The sequence below is a fragment of the Osmia bicornis genome, chromosome 10 (genome assembly GCF_907164935.1).
Source record: "Osmia bicornis bicornis chromosome 10, iOsmBic2.1, whole genome shotgun sequence".
Taxonomy (NCBI): Eukaryota; Metazoa; Arthropoda; class Insecta; order Hymenoptera; family Megachilidae; genus Osmia; species Osmia bicornis.
The window spans coordinates 7,937,382-7,953,191 of NC_060225.1; the positions used below are offsets into that span (position 1 = coordinate 7,937,382).

Sequence of the window (15,810 nt, forward strand, 5' to 3'; positions counted from 1 at the left end):
ATACTGACAGGATCGTACAAATAACCAATATCCATCGTTGCATCCTGGTTAATTGCCAGCCTGAAATCTCTGCGGCAGACGCTCGTTTTCCGAGCGCGCGGTGAAAAATACGTTTCATTTGCAAATTTTAATGTACGAATACATCTAGTCCTTGGTGTATTAATCGTTGCTAATTACTAGCAACATCTTCTTGTTTCTTCCTCGTCTTAAGCAGATTAAATGCTTTTAACAAACGCTCGCTTATCCTAGTCCTAATAGCGATCGATATTGCCGTTGTACGAAAATTTACCTCTCATATTCTCGAGTTTATAGAGACAACAAAACGTTGTTAAGAGTTGTTGAACTCTTTAACGAGTTGAAACGATTCGACGCGCTCGATCCTAAACGCTGTTCTCCCAACGTTCTCGATTTCCTTTTCCTTAAATATTTCTAATTAATCAAGATGGTGATACTATTATTTCTTTCTTCTCGATAGCTAGGAAGTAAACATGAAAAAGTAAGATGGGGATTGCGAAGTAGAGGTTGATAGTTTTCTGACTCACCTGTTCGGAATGGTGGACGGAAAAGTTCTTAGCTGTATTCGAAGAGATAGCAAGCGAGGATTTATCGCATCATTGTAACGTGTTAACCAAGCGTTCACGTGCCGCCACTACCGTTGCCAATGCCACTAACACACTATATCACTACCACCCGCACCACCACTAACACCACTAACAACACTACCACTACCAGCAGCTAAACTAACGATACTGTCGCTGGTATCGATGTCACAATTATCGAATAGAATATCGATTGTTGAGTAACGCCGCGAGTGAAGCTAGGAAACCGTGTCTGTATACGTTTCCGTTTCAAGCCGAGATTACAATTTGAAAGAACGTTTCCCTGGGTAGCCCCTCGCAAGCTGATCACGATGGAAGAACGTTAGGTTCGAATCGAAAAGTCATGTCGTATAGTGCTCGAAGTGGTTGTTGGGTCGCGAAACACCCTTTGTCCTGTGGCGAGCACGTTGTCGAATGGTCGGTGGAGCGCGTTCTACCCCTGCCGTAACCGGGGTTCGACTAAACCGAATACCGAAGTCTCGTACATTTGCGATAGTCAAGCGCATGCTCTGCCTTTCCTCGTTTCCTCGCTTCTATTCACCTGTGTGGGTGCTCGGCTACATAGTTGCACCGTGTGTCGCGACTATAAAGGGTGGTCAAGAAAATTCTAGCGAAATCAAAAGCCCATCGAAGTGGTTCCCCGTCGAAATGCTCCTTCCTTTCTCTAACTCGATTTCAAACGGGAGAATCATGGAAATTGCGGGAAAACGTTTCTTGTTGCTGCAGTTACCGCGAATGCGTTCTATGCGTCGGTCACTCGCGTTATCCTTTTCTTCTATTTCGTTCGGGCTAACGACGAGTTTATACAAGAAACATACACCGGATCGGGGGTAGAAACCGCGACGACGCGTTTCCAGCTACGTTGCGGCAAACGAGCAGCGAGCGAGTTACGTTACTTATTTAGTCGACGTTTATCGGGTCGAGATTTTCACGAACGAGTATCTCGGTTAAAGCGCAAGTAGCGCGAGATGGGAGCGGGAGGATCATTTCATCGTCGCGTCGGACAGAATCAACTTTTCTAATTCGAGATCCTTGAAAAACGCGACGTCGTTTGAAAATGTTCTGAAAAACACGGTGCGGTCTCGTCGCGCGGATGCTCCGCTTTCAATACGAGTGTGCTTTAGGTAGGTTTATCGGGCGGAACGCGCGCCGTAGACGAGCATCTCTCGACGCGTATTCCGTGCGACGTGTAAAAGGAAAGAAAGTTGCGCGTGCTCGAGGTGTTGCAGGCAAGTTTACCTTTTCACACGCAACCCTAACGACAACCTGTAAAATCGGGCCAAATTGCGTAACCTAATTGCGCTCGTTACAGGACAGCGTGTATCCGATTTTACGAATTTTCAGCAGAAAACTTTGACCGATCCTTCGCCAGCAACTCGTTAACTTTTACGACCTCTCTTGCGCAACTAGCGAGCTAAGCTTGCAAAAAAAGCGCTATCTAATTTTCGCGTGTTCACTCGCGTTTTATCGCTTCTTCGAACGAGCGTACACAATAGCCATTGTCCGTCTGCCATCAGTTTTTCCTTCTTCCTTCGTTTGACGATCGCGAAAACACCCGTGGAAAATGTTTATTCGATCGTTCCTCGAATCTTTGCGGCAGGCGCAGAAATAGAAAATACCTATCGTTGATCTAATTCGATTTCGAAGGATTCAGAGTTGAATTTTCTGTCGCGACGGTGGTAGCTAATGTCCAGGAATGAAGGCGAAATCAAAGAAAACTGTAAAACGCGATACCTTTGTGGAGAGAAAACAGGCAGCGTGCTCGCGAACCAATAGCTCTTGTAAGCGGTCATTATTTTACCGTAGCCTGCCGCGCCCGCGACATTCGTATTTCCGTATTACTTTTTTCTCCCCTTCTCGTTCTTTTCTATATTAGCAAACGCGCGGCTTACAACGCTCGTTTATTCGCTATTACGAGTAATGGAATCGATTCGTTGGCCGATTTGCGCCCAGCTTATATTTCATATTATTCCCGCCGCGGCCGTCTCGACGAATTTTCGATTTAGCCAAAACCGACTTGAACATTAATCGGTTTTTATTTATTTACGAATCGACTCGATTCACTGTCACTCTATCTTGACAGTATTTCTTTTCTTTAGTATAAATTTGTTGTTGGTGTCGGACGAACGAAAGCGTTTCCTCCGCCAGCATTACGGCTCGTGTTGAATTTGATAAGAAAACAGGGCTAAAAGTTTCGTGTCGCAGAACGGGAAAACGGAAAGGAACTATCGAGGAAATTTAATGGTGGAAAGGAAGGGGTGGGTAAAAATGTAATCGACTTGATTCACAAGTTGAAATAAAACGAGACAATGTCCGTGTCGTGGCTAAGGAAGATTATAGCGTTCGAAACTACACGCTTCTTCCATGGGAATGCGAGCTTCACACGACACGAAGTTTCCGAGAACGCGAATATACCGTTACGTTTCCTGTTTGAATAATTAACACCAGTGCGACGTTTATAATTAATATACCCATTATCGCGACCGAGCTCGAATTTTGTCGCATCGAATCGTCAGATGGTCGACCTAATTAACTGCTGCCATTTACACGTACAATCAGAATAGCGCGGGAAACGAATCTCCGGGAATTTTGTCGCGCCAATTACAAATAGGCACGTAACCGGGGACTCGGAACTCCATTTCGCTACCATTTCAATGGACCCGAAGTGGTTTTGATTCGCGAAACGTTTGAACGTTGAACGGACCAGCGTACGTTTTATCGCGAAACTAAAGTATCTGCCGTGTTGGTAAATCTTGTCACCCTCTCGAATCTGGGTTTAGTAACTACCTTCCTTTGTACCGTAGTCCCGGTTTTTCGATCTCGCGCCGGCATTCTCTCGGCTAATCCGCTATGCGGATATTCTCCATCTTGAAATTCCGCAAGGCTCGCGGAAGTTTCGCGAGTTTCGCCAATAAGTTTGTGTATCGCGGTATTGCAGCTGGCCGAGCTTGCCTAGTTTCCGTCCGACAATCTTCTACCCTGATATTTCTCCGTTCTATGTACGTGTAGGTACTCGGAACTTGCGCCCTTTAGTGGGCCGACCGAGACACGGAGCGTGGAAAAAGAGAGCCAAAGAGGGGTGCGCATAGGGGTACGGTACGGTGAAAACGATCGTCGGGAATAAAAGAAAAGAAGAGAAGAAAAAAAAAAAAAAGTGAACGCGGGATCACACTTGAATAAAAGCATCGACTCGAGAGAAAAAGTAACCCTCACCCCTTTTCAACCTCCCATGGAGCAGCCCTAAGAGAACCCACGAAACTGGCCGGGAAATAGCAGGGCTAAAAATATCGTCTTTCGTTCGAACGACTCGCCGATCTTTGTCCGACGTCGTTCTCGCGGGGAGGGCGTATAAATACGGTTGAATAGCGAATTTCTAAAAAGGGTGGCACGTGTAATGCGTCGTTGACGCGTTCCATGGGTGCTCTCGAGCGAAAGGTAAAGGTGAAGATCGCAAAGGGTGCAGACTCGTTCCTCGAACCGGCGAATATTCCTATTCGTAGAGGAGGAACGCTTCTTTTCCGTGTCGAGCGGAAACGAAACGTCCCTTGCAATTATGATCGAGCAAATCGTGGGAGGAATAATCAAATTTTTATTTTTCTCGCGCGACTGCCGCGTCAACTACCGAGAGGAATTCTCGGAACGTTCGCGAAACGGAAAAAGGAATGCTGTAGCAGCGTTCTCGAGCGATGAAGAGAAAAGGAGAAAGGAGGAAAGAGGAAACTCGTTTAACGACCGTGCCAGCGCGGCGCGGCGAGCTGATACGCGAACGACACGAAATACGTCTGCAACGAGATGCAAATTACGGACTTACGAAGTATTGTTACGGACGTGCGACAGGGCGCGCTGCAAATAATAAATCGAGCAACAGTCGCGTTGTCTACCGGGAAAAGTATACGGCGCGATACCGGCCAACGCGGGCGGACTAATGTTTCTTCGAATTCACGTTGAATTTCATTTGGACGAAAAGAGAAGGGAAGAAAGGAGGTGGTTCACGGAGAAGCCGTGAAATATTACACGGAATGCGAGTATCGCGGAATGGATTTAATCTCGCGGGTTTCGTCTTCTCTTTCTTCTGCCTGTCCGTGCGGCTGCGAAGCGGTCCGAGCAAATGCTCGTCCACTTTTCAAAATTGCGTCGAGCCGAGAGGGTGAATCTCGACGTGGACTACTTGCAACGAGCTTTACCGCGTTTCGCAAACTGCGCTGCGTGTACGATACCTTCTGACGCGCGGCCTTCTTTCGCGCACACCGCAACCCCCATCCACCCTTCTCTCGCCCCACGACTCCAACTGGTCCCTATGGCAACGCACTTAAGCTCGCTTTAGTATTTCAGTCTCTGGGAGAGGGTTCGCAGGTTCCCCTATGCTGATCTCCCTCTCGGCAAACTCTCTTTCCGTCTCTGTCTCGCCTGAAGCTACCCCCTGGCCAAACCCTCCACCACGGCCAACTATTGTCCGAGCTGCATCGGACTGGGCCAACTTGCTCTTACCACTTTACTCGCTGCTTCTTCTCTTCCTCTCTTTCTCTTCCACCCTTTCCATTTAACTCGCTCACCTGTTTTCTTTCTTCTCCTCCTCCTCCTCCCTTCCGCTGCGCCTCTGCACCGTTGTCGCTGCAAACCTCCATCTCGGCCTCCCTTGGCTCTCGCTCCGAAAGGATTTAACCCGGACTATCTCTAAACGTCGCGACACCCAACTCTCCCGACGTTGCTCCTTAGCTTTGTCCCGTGGTACAACGTGCGCTGCTCGTTTTCGCGTTTCACAACTAAACGGAATAATAAGCGTTCCTGGATACGCTTTTACGCTTGTCTACGCCCGTCCAGGGCACACCTTCGTAATGTTCTTAACAGCTTTGAACTTAGTTTCGTTCCTTAGTATCGTTTGACACGCGTTTCTTGCTTCCCCTAACACGCTAGTCAACCGGTTCGTTAGCTCTTTCTTTACCGCCATCGAAGAAGGAGAAATTAAACCGCTGGACTGAGATCGATCGGTGGAAAATCGTTTACCAGAAATCTCTCGCGGAGAATTCGCCGGTGGCGATGAAGCATGCGAAAAATTCGCAACGCGGTAGATAAATTACATCGGTGCGCCGCGCCGATGAGATCGTCGAAGATGGAGTTTGCGGGGAAAACGAATACCGTTCGTAGGAAAGTTTTACAGCTGAATTCTCAACCGTGACGTTTCGCGATATATGAAATATAGGGAACGGAAGGGGGATGGGAAATCGCGATCCGCCGCGTTACAGCTAAATAACAAGTCGAACGTATCGACGAGGAGTAACGATCGTGTTAACGCCTCGGCTGCCTAACGAAGCTTTACTCGTGTCTGTTTTTTATTTCATCGAATCGTATGCTGTCCATCGACGCGATGCGACGGTATACGTTCTACATCCTCGTCGTGGAGTTTTTCGTCTTCTAGCTAAACCGTGGAAAATCAATACGCGATAACAAGGTGGCGAAACGCAACCGATAAGGATGATATTTATTGCTCCCGTTAATATACATCTCTCGTGCTGAAACGAACAAAAAGACCCGTAGAGTCTGCCTTAATGAGCACCCTGGAGTTTATTACCTGGCGCTTAACGGGGATTAAGACAGCTTTAAAAAGGATAGCGCCCCACAGCGAACCACCCAAACGCTGTAAAACACTCGGTCGTCTCTGGATAACGGGTAAACGCTACCAGCTAAGATAAATCACCCTCGAACGTGTTGCCGTTCGTTTGATCGTTCGATACATCCTCCGCATCCCGTTCGAACGTTCTGAATTATCGCTCGCCAACTCGGCCAACCTTACAACCAGAAATTATGATTGCCGTAAACGTCTCTCTCGATCCTTAGAATCTAAAGAAGAAAAACCTGGCCGTGTAATGTTGGAAGGCGATCGAAGCTGTATGCAGTATTTGATATCGCAATAGCCGGCGTGACGCGAAAACAGAGGATGCGACACTGCTACTTTAGCAGGAGATGCTACGATAATAAATATGCCGTGCGCCGGCAGCCATAAATCCCGTGTAATTGAATTTTCAACATCCATAACTGGTCGTCGCCGGTGCGACCTCAGGAAATAGGATGGGATGTATCTTAAACCGAGTGGGATCGTTCCTTTCCATTCTCGAAACGACGCAATCCCTTCCGAGCCCTCTTCGATTAAAACGCTACCTCCTTCCTTCCTCCACCTCCACCTCCTCCGTCTTCTCTTTATTCCTCCTTTTTCCTCCGTCTCCGATTCTTCGATGTTCGCGGACTGGAACAAGTTTTAATTCGCCCCCCAAATCGATTCTTTTGCCTTCCACGCTCGCGCCCGCTTTCCCTCGCTCTTTCTCCGCTACCGCCTTATCTGTCTCCGTAACTCCGCCCTATCCACCCCTCGAGCTCGCGGGCTAACCAACGTTTTCTTTCTTCGATTCTCTGAAAACGGCCAGTTCCTTTGACGGGAACATCTAATCAAGAATTTCTTCGAACCCTAAAGCCTCGCTCTGCCAAACTGTACTCGCTTCTTCTTAACTTTCTCCTCCTCTTTCCTTTCTTTCCGTCCTTCCTTCCTTCTTTACCTTTCCGCGGTACAGCCCGAGGAATCGTGGAAAACTTTGATTGTGCGACGGTCATGCACTCGGAGCGGACCAAAAAAAAAAAAGTAAATAGACGAAGTTTCAATCGATCGAAAGTTGGATTTCTCGATGAGTCGCGTGTACGTTTCGCGGGATAAATGACCGTAGAAGATGGAGCTTTAACAGCGGTTGTTTCGATTATTGTCGAGGGATAAAAGATGGAATATTCAAGAGTGGACGCGTCGGATACGCGAAATCCGGAAAATCCGCGGGTGGATCAGGAGAAAGGAGCGTGGCTGCGAACGAGACTCGCTAACGCAAGAGATCGTGGGGTGCCGTGATGTCAGAGATTACGATAAGCCCTCCCAGCGGCGAGAAACAAATGACGTACTAACTGCATATTAACTGAACTGTCGGGCTATCCGTTGACTCCGCCTACTATCCTGGGAGCCACGCGAGAGTATACTCTCTGCATGTACGTACACGATCCGCCAACATCGTAAGCATTCGGACTAAACTTTCACCGGTACATTTTACGCCCACGTAATCGTCCCCTGGCTTTCTCTCGATTAATCGGAGTGCTTCGCTGATGAAAACTACCAGCTGCATAAAAACCCACAACTCGCGTTCGAATATTACGTATCCGTTTCGATAAATTTCAATTCTTTTTCTTAACGTTGCTACGAAATTCTTGTAATTTTTTCTCCCCTCACCCCCCAAAAAAATCTACCTTGATCGCGCAAAGGACCTGGCCGAAACGAATTTCGAGACCTCGTCGTCTCGGATTTCTAAATTTCATGCATGTAAAGAGGATGCGCGTGTACGATGTAAATCCGCGCGAAATAACGGCTTTTCATGGCGCGTTTCACTGGCGCAAGATATCACCTTTCAGAGAACCTTTAGGATGAAGATTCCAGGGGAGTTAAGGAGATCGGGATAACGAGAATGTAACGAGATCCTCTCAATTTCACATAACAAGCGCTCGCACGAACTACGTCTCTTTCCTTTCTTTTCTGCACGTTGCGGGAGGTAAAAATTGTGATGTTCGACAGAAATATTCGTTTTTCTTTTTAAAACGATCGTCGTCCGCAACTCGTTCAAATTGATTTCTTTTTTAATTCAGAGCCTTCGAAAGAGCATATCATTTGCATGATTGTACTTTCTAAAGAAAGCTTTTATACGTTCAAAATTGTCTCGGTTACCGCGCGTTGAATAGTGCGCATGATCCTTGTACCCATTCTGCGCCAGATCGTTATTCGCGGTCGTGTCTTAAATCAAAATCTGGCAGCATGGTTGTTAATGCGCAAAAATATGACCAGATTAAGAATATTGAGAATAGCTTGCGTCATTGATTAAACGTGGGAATGTAGAATAGCAACGCAATGACAAACGAAGGAACTTTGATGCTAGGACATATTTTGCTTTGTAATTTGCTTTATTAATGCTTTAATAAGAATACAATCGATAGTATTGGTACGAATAAGCAAATCGCTGCGATTGTTTTCTCACCGTCTGATGTCCATCGGTGACGTAGAAGCTTTGGCTCTTCGAGATCGAGATCGAGATCGAGATCGCACTTGTGGTGGCTCGTTCTGTTCAGTGCGTCTCGATCGTCGGTTGATCGAGGTTTGAAAATCGAGCGTCTCGATTTACCCGGATTCGTCCGGTTTGATCCTTTCGGTTTGGGCGGATGCGGAGTCGTGTGATATTTCCGGTTCGCGTATGCCCATCCACGTGCATCGCTTTTGCAATTCTTGTCGGTATCTGGCGGACAGAGAGAAGCTGAGCTCGTCTAGAAAATCGCAAATAGCTGGTGTCGTTACCTAGGATGATTGATCGCGTAAATCCACGGATCGATGCAAGAAACTGTTTTCGCGAATACAGCTGGTATCATGGTTGATAACGGTGTTAAAAGTTCCCTGCAAGAACAGCCGTGAGTAGCTGAGAAAAATGCATCGAAATTGCAATGAAACGGGAGCAAGTTACCGATTGCCGTATGCGCCTATTATGGCCACGGTTGCATACGGTGTCCAAGCTAGGAGGAATAGGAAAAATATGGTAAAGGCAACTTTGGCGATTCTCATTTCCACGCTTCTCTCCTTGTCCTGATTCGACACCAGAGACTTTACATTCATTTTCTTGGCCTACCAAATCAAAGTATGCATAAACGTTCGGTTAGAGCAGCGATTGTTATAGTGGGAAAAAAAAAATTGTTCCACCGACCTGTTCGCGCAACATTTTCTCGTGATTGCGAATCGACTTGAGTAGTTGGGAGTAAAAATACACGATGAAAATTAAAGGTATACAGTAGGCCCAAATGAAAATACTCGTTACAAAGACCTTAGTGTCTTGATCCTCCGTGAGGAAGTCGAACGAGCAAGTAGTTAGAAAACCCTCTAAAAATAGTTAAAAGTTTGAGAAAGTATCTTCGAAAAAAAAAGTACATATTGAAGGTCGCCTTGGGGGTTGCTCGATTACCGGTAGTGAAACGACCCCAGACTTTCAGCAACGGTAAAACAGTGAACGGTGTCACCCAGAACCAGGTGAAGAAAATAATTATCGCAGCCTGCTTCGAGTTCAATCGTCCGTCGATCGGGCAGGAGATGGTTCTGTCAAAAGAAATAAAGTAATAGGCGCGTTTGAAATTGTTCGAAGAAGTTCAAAAGCGATAAAACTAGAGAAAATCATCGTAACCTGTATCGGTCAAACGCGATGGCAGCATTGGTGATGGCTTGTCCCATACCGGAAATCGAGCCTAACACCGCATAGACATCGCAGCCTACTTCCCAACCGATCATACGTTCCATGAAGCTGTTTATAATTAGCATAGGCATCTCAAACGCCATTATTATATCGAATATCGCCAAGCTAACTATAAACATATTGGAAGCCGTCCTCAGCGATTTTGATCTGAAAGCACATCGCAGAGTATCACTATTTTCATTTTCCCTTCTGTCGGTACACTGTGCTGTTGTTTGACGATAGTCGGTACACCTTTCCGAACCGGAAGCGGAAAAATCGATCCGCGCTTACGAACGATTCTGCTTCCCCGCGAAAGATGGCTCCACCACTTTCCTTGACGATTCCACGAAAACGCGCACATCGCCGACGTTAGCGAATGAAATTGTCAACTTACGTGCTGAATATCCATATGACGCAAAAATTTCCTACGTAAGACATCACTAGTAGCATAGTATAGATGAGCGCTAGTCCAATGTGCCAATATTTTCCAGGTGCGAGGAACGCTCTCCAATGGGGATGCACCAGGTCCGAATGTTCCGGTGGCACGTTCCATCCCAGGAACCTTTCTCGCATCGACGGAACGAAAGTGCTGTGTAAGTAAACGAAACGATGTATGATATTTTTTTCTATCGATGTAAGATTATTAGCTTCGCGCGCGCACATACCCGCTTTCTTCGCTGACGAAAGCCAATGGACCGTTGACGAGAGTCTGGTTGCGTAATAACATCCCGGAACGACTCGAAGATTGTTCAATTTACGCTCGATACACGGGAATCGTATTAAGCGGTGGAGGATGTAAGTAAGAGGATTCAGCCTAGTTTCGACTGGTGCGAAGGGAAATAAAGAACTCGCGAGAAAAAATTAGGATCGTTTGAAGTGAGAGACGGTGCAGGGGTTGAGAATACGTTCCGCAACTCACTTGACTCGGTTGATGGTGATCCTTTCCTTTTATACGCGCGAGGAATCGCGATATCGAGACTGGCGTGCCGCTTGAGAGTTTAATTCGATTTGCGATTTACGAATACGAGAAACCTTTTGTTCGGCTGAGTCTAGATGGTCACGCGAACCGATCTCGCGGCTCCGTTCTTCGTGACACGATGCCTTAATCTCCGATCAAGGCTACGTTTCCGCTGGGAGAGAACGAGATGAGTTCGATCGAGTTAGCTACCGGTTGTGTTCCGCTCGCCGAAAAGTCCGACAATCGAGAGGCTCGTCATTGGGAAATTACGAGGGTGCAGCTTCGTTTCGGATCGATTGGACGCGCGCTGTCAATCTCGTAATCGAGGGCTCGTTTTGTTATCGGTTTAACCGAATAACGCCTCTCGAACCGATCGAAAATTCAGAGAAATTGCGACGCACGTCGGTCAGCGTCCTGAAATTTCACGCTGGTCAAGCGTCGCGTCGCGTCGCGTCGCGTCTCTCCTTGTCATTCAGCGCATCGCTAGGCGTAGGCGTCTGCACCCGGTATTCGATGCCCGCTGTTCGTCGGCGGCCGCAAACCATTTTTACACGCGGTCACCATTTGGCGCCGCGCGAAATTCATCTCGGCAAGTGGAACAACCGGTATAGATGGTATATCGCGCGAGCTCGGCTTTCGAAGCTACCGCGACCACAGCCTTCGCGCATCCACCGGATTAAATCATAAAATTGTCCCGGAACGGTCCCGGAATTCCACTGATTTACGAGGACGTTCGCTCTGCTCCGTTCGCGCGTGCATTCGCCCCGGTCTCGGCTGTCCGGTGTCCGTTGCGTTTCCACTGCGCTGACCAGTTAGTCGGCTGGCTGGTACATTGGCTCCGGTGCATGCCGCGACGACGGTATAAACGCGTCCGCGCGAGAAGATACAATCTCGGGATTTTACGCGCAACCTACCGCGGAAGAAGGAAAGAACGACGGAACGAAAGAACGAAAAAGAAAAAAAACTACGTCCGCTAGAAGCGCGAGCAGGACGGGAGAGAGATACGAGTAGTAGAAGCAGAGTTGTGCCGGACAGAGGCAGACAGAGAAGAGGGAGTTTCATCCGACGCGCGTGGCAAGAGGGAGTAGTAGCAGCGCGTTTTTCACGATTCAACAGATATATTTACGAGCTTTGTTCGCTCGTGTAATTCCCGCGACTTATAAAGCGTTCCTACCATTGTCCGCGGTGGAAATCCAGCGGGAAAATTGAATGACAAACAATGGGCCCAACCGTGGCCGATTATGGTAACAATGTGAGTTGGAGCGACCAATGACGCCGGTCCTTGCGCTTCTCTGTCCGTCGAACCGTCGAACCGTCGCACCCCCTCGTACGAACGCGTTACCCTTTTTTTTCGTCAGTCATCTTTCATCGATTCTCCTCTTCTTCCCTCCTTTCCTTTTTGTATTCTCTCTCTGTATCCGACTATTCGACGAGCAGCAAGCGTACTTTTGATTTTTCCCGCACATCCTATAGTCGTTCGCATAGACATAGACGGAATCCATCGACGAGAGGACAATGGCCCTGTCGCTTCGAAGGGACAAACATTTCTAAGCGCACCGTTGTTCCTCTTTGTCTCGTATTTGTCTCTGTACCGGATACGAGTGCGGTCCGATTCGAACGATCTCTCCGGATCGGAATCTCGCGATAGCACGACGCGTGTATTTTTTTTCGGATCGACGTTTCTTTCGCGAGACAATCGATGCGAGGAAATCGATCTTGGTTGAGATTTTTCGGCTAAAGGCAGCTTGCCAACCGAGGGCCTTTCGGCTTACCATTATTTTCACGGTACGCGTCAACGTTTTATCATTCGATTCTCGACAATGACGATAGCGCGTTGCGTCGTTGCATCGCATCTCTACCACGGTGGCCCGTTTCGAACCACCCTCGTTACCAGCCTCTATTTCCTCGAGTTCGTCGACGCGCCTCCACTTCCACCTCCCTCTCGTCGCCGTCTCACCGGCAGCATCGACGATCGTGAATGAAATTGTCATGGAAGCTCGTCGTCGTTCCGGCTTCGCTTCTCCCTCGCTGTCCACCCTTCCTTCCCCTTTCGCGTTTCAGTTTCCCAATCTCTCCCCGTGCTTCCCCTTCGCCCCGGCAACGCGAAATATTCTCTCTAGGTAGTAAACCGCCGCCGTTGCGATAGTCAACCCGCCGTGCGGCCCGTACGAAGAACAAAGGAATGCAGATTGGAGAGACTCGGATTAACAAGGATTAACGCTAATTGGGCGACTGCCGCTCGGTTGTCGTTCTTCTTCTGGTCGCATCGCGTCGCGTAGCTAGGTACAGCCGCGTCGTTAACGGTGACCTGGTCTTCCTCGCCTCGTACTTCCCTTGATTTTCAGCGAACGCGTCCATTCGGGAAACATCCGTGCATCGAACGTGCAGATTGACACTTTTTTTCCGATTCAAGAGCCATCGCGATTATTCAAATCGCCTGCCACGAAACGAGTCGGATGCCGACGCGGCGCGTCGCGGTGCCAGAGACGAGGAAGCCTTCTCCAACCGAGAATTCTCCCCTCGTTACGACCAAATCAATTCGGCGTCTCCGTTAATCGTACTCTTTCTCCCCGAGGAACCGTGTCTCGCGATTCCGCACCGAATCGGAATTCCATCGACTCTTGGGAAAATTTTGCGGCTTTCCGTCTGAACGATTCCGCGAGAAACGACTGGCGCGGCAACTATCGTTGCTCGATAAGGGAACGAACGCGTTTCTCCGACCGAGTTTCGACAATTATTTCTTCCTAGCTGGACGATACGATGGAAAGGATCAGGATGATGGGAGAACGCTTGGAAACGACATCTTCGTCTCGCGTGCAATAAACGGTATTATGCGAGCGAGGTACATAGGTACTTGTCCCGTTATCCTCCTACATACTCGAACGTTCCCGCGTTATCTTCAAACCCGACCAGCTTCAACCGTGTCCGCTCTTTGTTCGAGATGCAACGAGCAAGCAAATCAACTGGTACATATACGGTGGAATATTAGAGAGCGACGCGATAACATCCCACCCGCGCGGAAAAAAGATCGTCTCGAGATACGATATCCCCTCGTAAAAGCTTGAAACGTGTTTTACGATCGTCGCGTAAAATTATGCGGATAAGCCGTTCCGAGGGGATCCTCGTTGCGATAGGAACCGATGACGAACGTCGAAACATCGTGATCCGGCTTGTCGTACGTCCGATTCGAAGGTTTCGCGTTTTCTACTGCTGCTGGAAAATGGAAAGTGGAAAGTGGAAAGTCAAAGTGGGTTCGAGGCATTTTATCTAAACGTTGTTTCCACTAACCGGAAGCATATATGGCGACGGTGTCACGAGGATCGTACAATTCGCTAGAATGTCTGTAGTCTATTTCCAGGACGGTATATCCTTATCGTTTATTTTAGCGCGCGGCATAGTGCTTTCCAAGCGAGGCGAATAGGCAAGAGAGGTTTAAGAGGAAACCACGAGTTTCCTGGTAAAAATGTAAAGTCGAAAAGTCGGGTCGATAGGTGGGACGAGGGTAGCACCAAATATACATACGTCTGGTGCCTGAAATAACCTCTCATTTGTTCCAAACCCGATACCGTCGTCTCTCTTCTACTCTCGTTTCGCTTCCGTCCCGTCTGCCTCTCTTTCGTCGGCCTCGTTTCCGTCTCCGTCTCCATTCCCTCTGCCCGGTCTTTTTAACCCGGGACCCGTTTATCCCGACAAAGAATACGAGGGCGCGGTCGTAGGTAGAGGAGAATACCGTCGATTTCGCGAAATTCTTCGGAAAAATCTCCATAATTTCGGGAATTGCCTTTTGATGTTCGAGATGAAAGGGCTCGCGATCGAACGGTCCTCCGTACCGTCCCGCCTATTCCTCAATAACTTTGCCTCGTTTTCCTTTCTCTTCGATTCCTCGATGTTCTCGGACTCGTGTACCACGGCATAGCCAGAAGTTTCCAAACGTTTCTCGATATACTTGGCCGGTCGAATTTGTCGAAAACACGATTTTAGAAAAGCTTACGAAGGGTTGTGATTACCGGCGAGGCTGAAGCTCGTTTCGTCCGAGTTTCTCAAAGACTTGACAAACGGACGGGGCGAGAGTGAAAAATAATCGGGAAAAGGTAACTAACGTCTCGGTGGCTCGGAGCGTAACGAATTCGTCTTGGCCGCAGGGATGGACAGGGGTGAGCGAGGGAAAAAAGGAAACGGAAAGAGGGAAAGAAGCGAGGCATTGTCGGGTAGGACAGAAGGAAATAACAAAGGGGAAAATGGTACACAATGCGTATCGGAGCTTTCATACCGGGCACGGGAACGGGCACGGGCACGGCCACGACGACGACTCGAACACGAAGGTGGGATTGGATGCTCGTATTTGCAACTGGTAGCTACGTGGACAAACGTGCAAGCGTATCGTGACCGTAACAAACGAGAAGAGGTACGAGGTAAGAGGAGCGAGTGTTTGTGAACGCTCGCGAATTGCCACGCCATCCTGCTCGGCTTAATTTTCCTCTGAGCCCTTGGTAGTTATTCGAGCGCTGGCTGGTCGCGCCATACCGCACCGTACCGCGCCGACTAGCTCGTGCGGGACAGTTGAATCGCTGCCGGGGATTCGCCATCTTTTGTCTTAGCACAATGCCGAGCGAAGCACAAAAGTGACTAAGTGCCTGTAATACTCGCCATTATATGCCTTCTACCGGCACTCTTCTCTGCGTTTCCCACCTACCTCCTCTCTTTCATTCTTCGGAAAAATCGCGTACGAGTCTTAACGCACCTCTCCGCACCGCTCGAACAGCTCGTTCCTTGCCGCGGCTCTTTTCCATTAACATCCTACCAAATCGCTTCGCTTTAGTCAGGTTAGTTGATACTTGCGAAGCCTAACTGGCATCGTTTCGTGGCAACGTTACGCGACATTATTTATCACAGCTCGTTTCTCCTCCGGTAGACTTGCACGGTTAGTTAGCGTACTCGTTGGCGATTTGTAAGGTCGCCGGTGATT

The 15,810-nt window shown here is 48.4% G+C and overlaps 2 protein-coding genes across 4 annotated transcripts in view; one reads left to right on the plus strand and one right to left on the minus strand.

The window, feature by feature from the left end:
• LOC114875599 (cell adhesion molecule 3-like) overlaps nt 1-15,810 on the plus strand; it is a 107,605-nt gene that overhangs the window by 48,846 nt on the left and 42,949 nt on the right. For all 3 annotated transcript variants that reach the window (XM_029186045.2, XM_029186047.2, XM_029186046.2), the window contains one exon: nt 10,378-10,479. The gene's annotated coding sequence lies outside the window, so the exon portion shown is untranslated. The remainder of the gene's footprint in view (nt 1-10,377; nt 10,480-15,810) is intronic.
• On the minus strand, nt 8,561-10,813 carry LOC114875597 (opsin, blue-sensitive). The gene is made up of 8 exons (XM_029186041.2): nt 10,552-10,813; nt 10,281-10,475; nt 9,839-10,054; nt 9,623-9,753; nt 9,368-9,540; nt 9,131-9,288; nt 8,968-9,063; nt 8,561-8,908 (listed from the first exon to the last, which is right to left on the minus strand). The coding sequence occupies exons 1-8, from the start codon at nt 10,611-10,613 to the stop codon at nt 8,794-8,796; spliced, it is 1,146 nt and encodes a 381-aa protein (XP_029041874.1). The 5' UTR covers nt 10,614-10,813; the 3' UTR covers nt 8,561-8,793.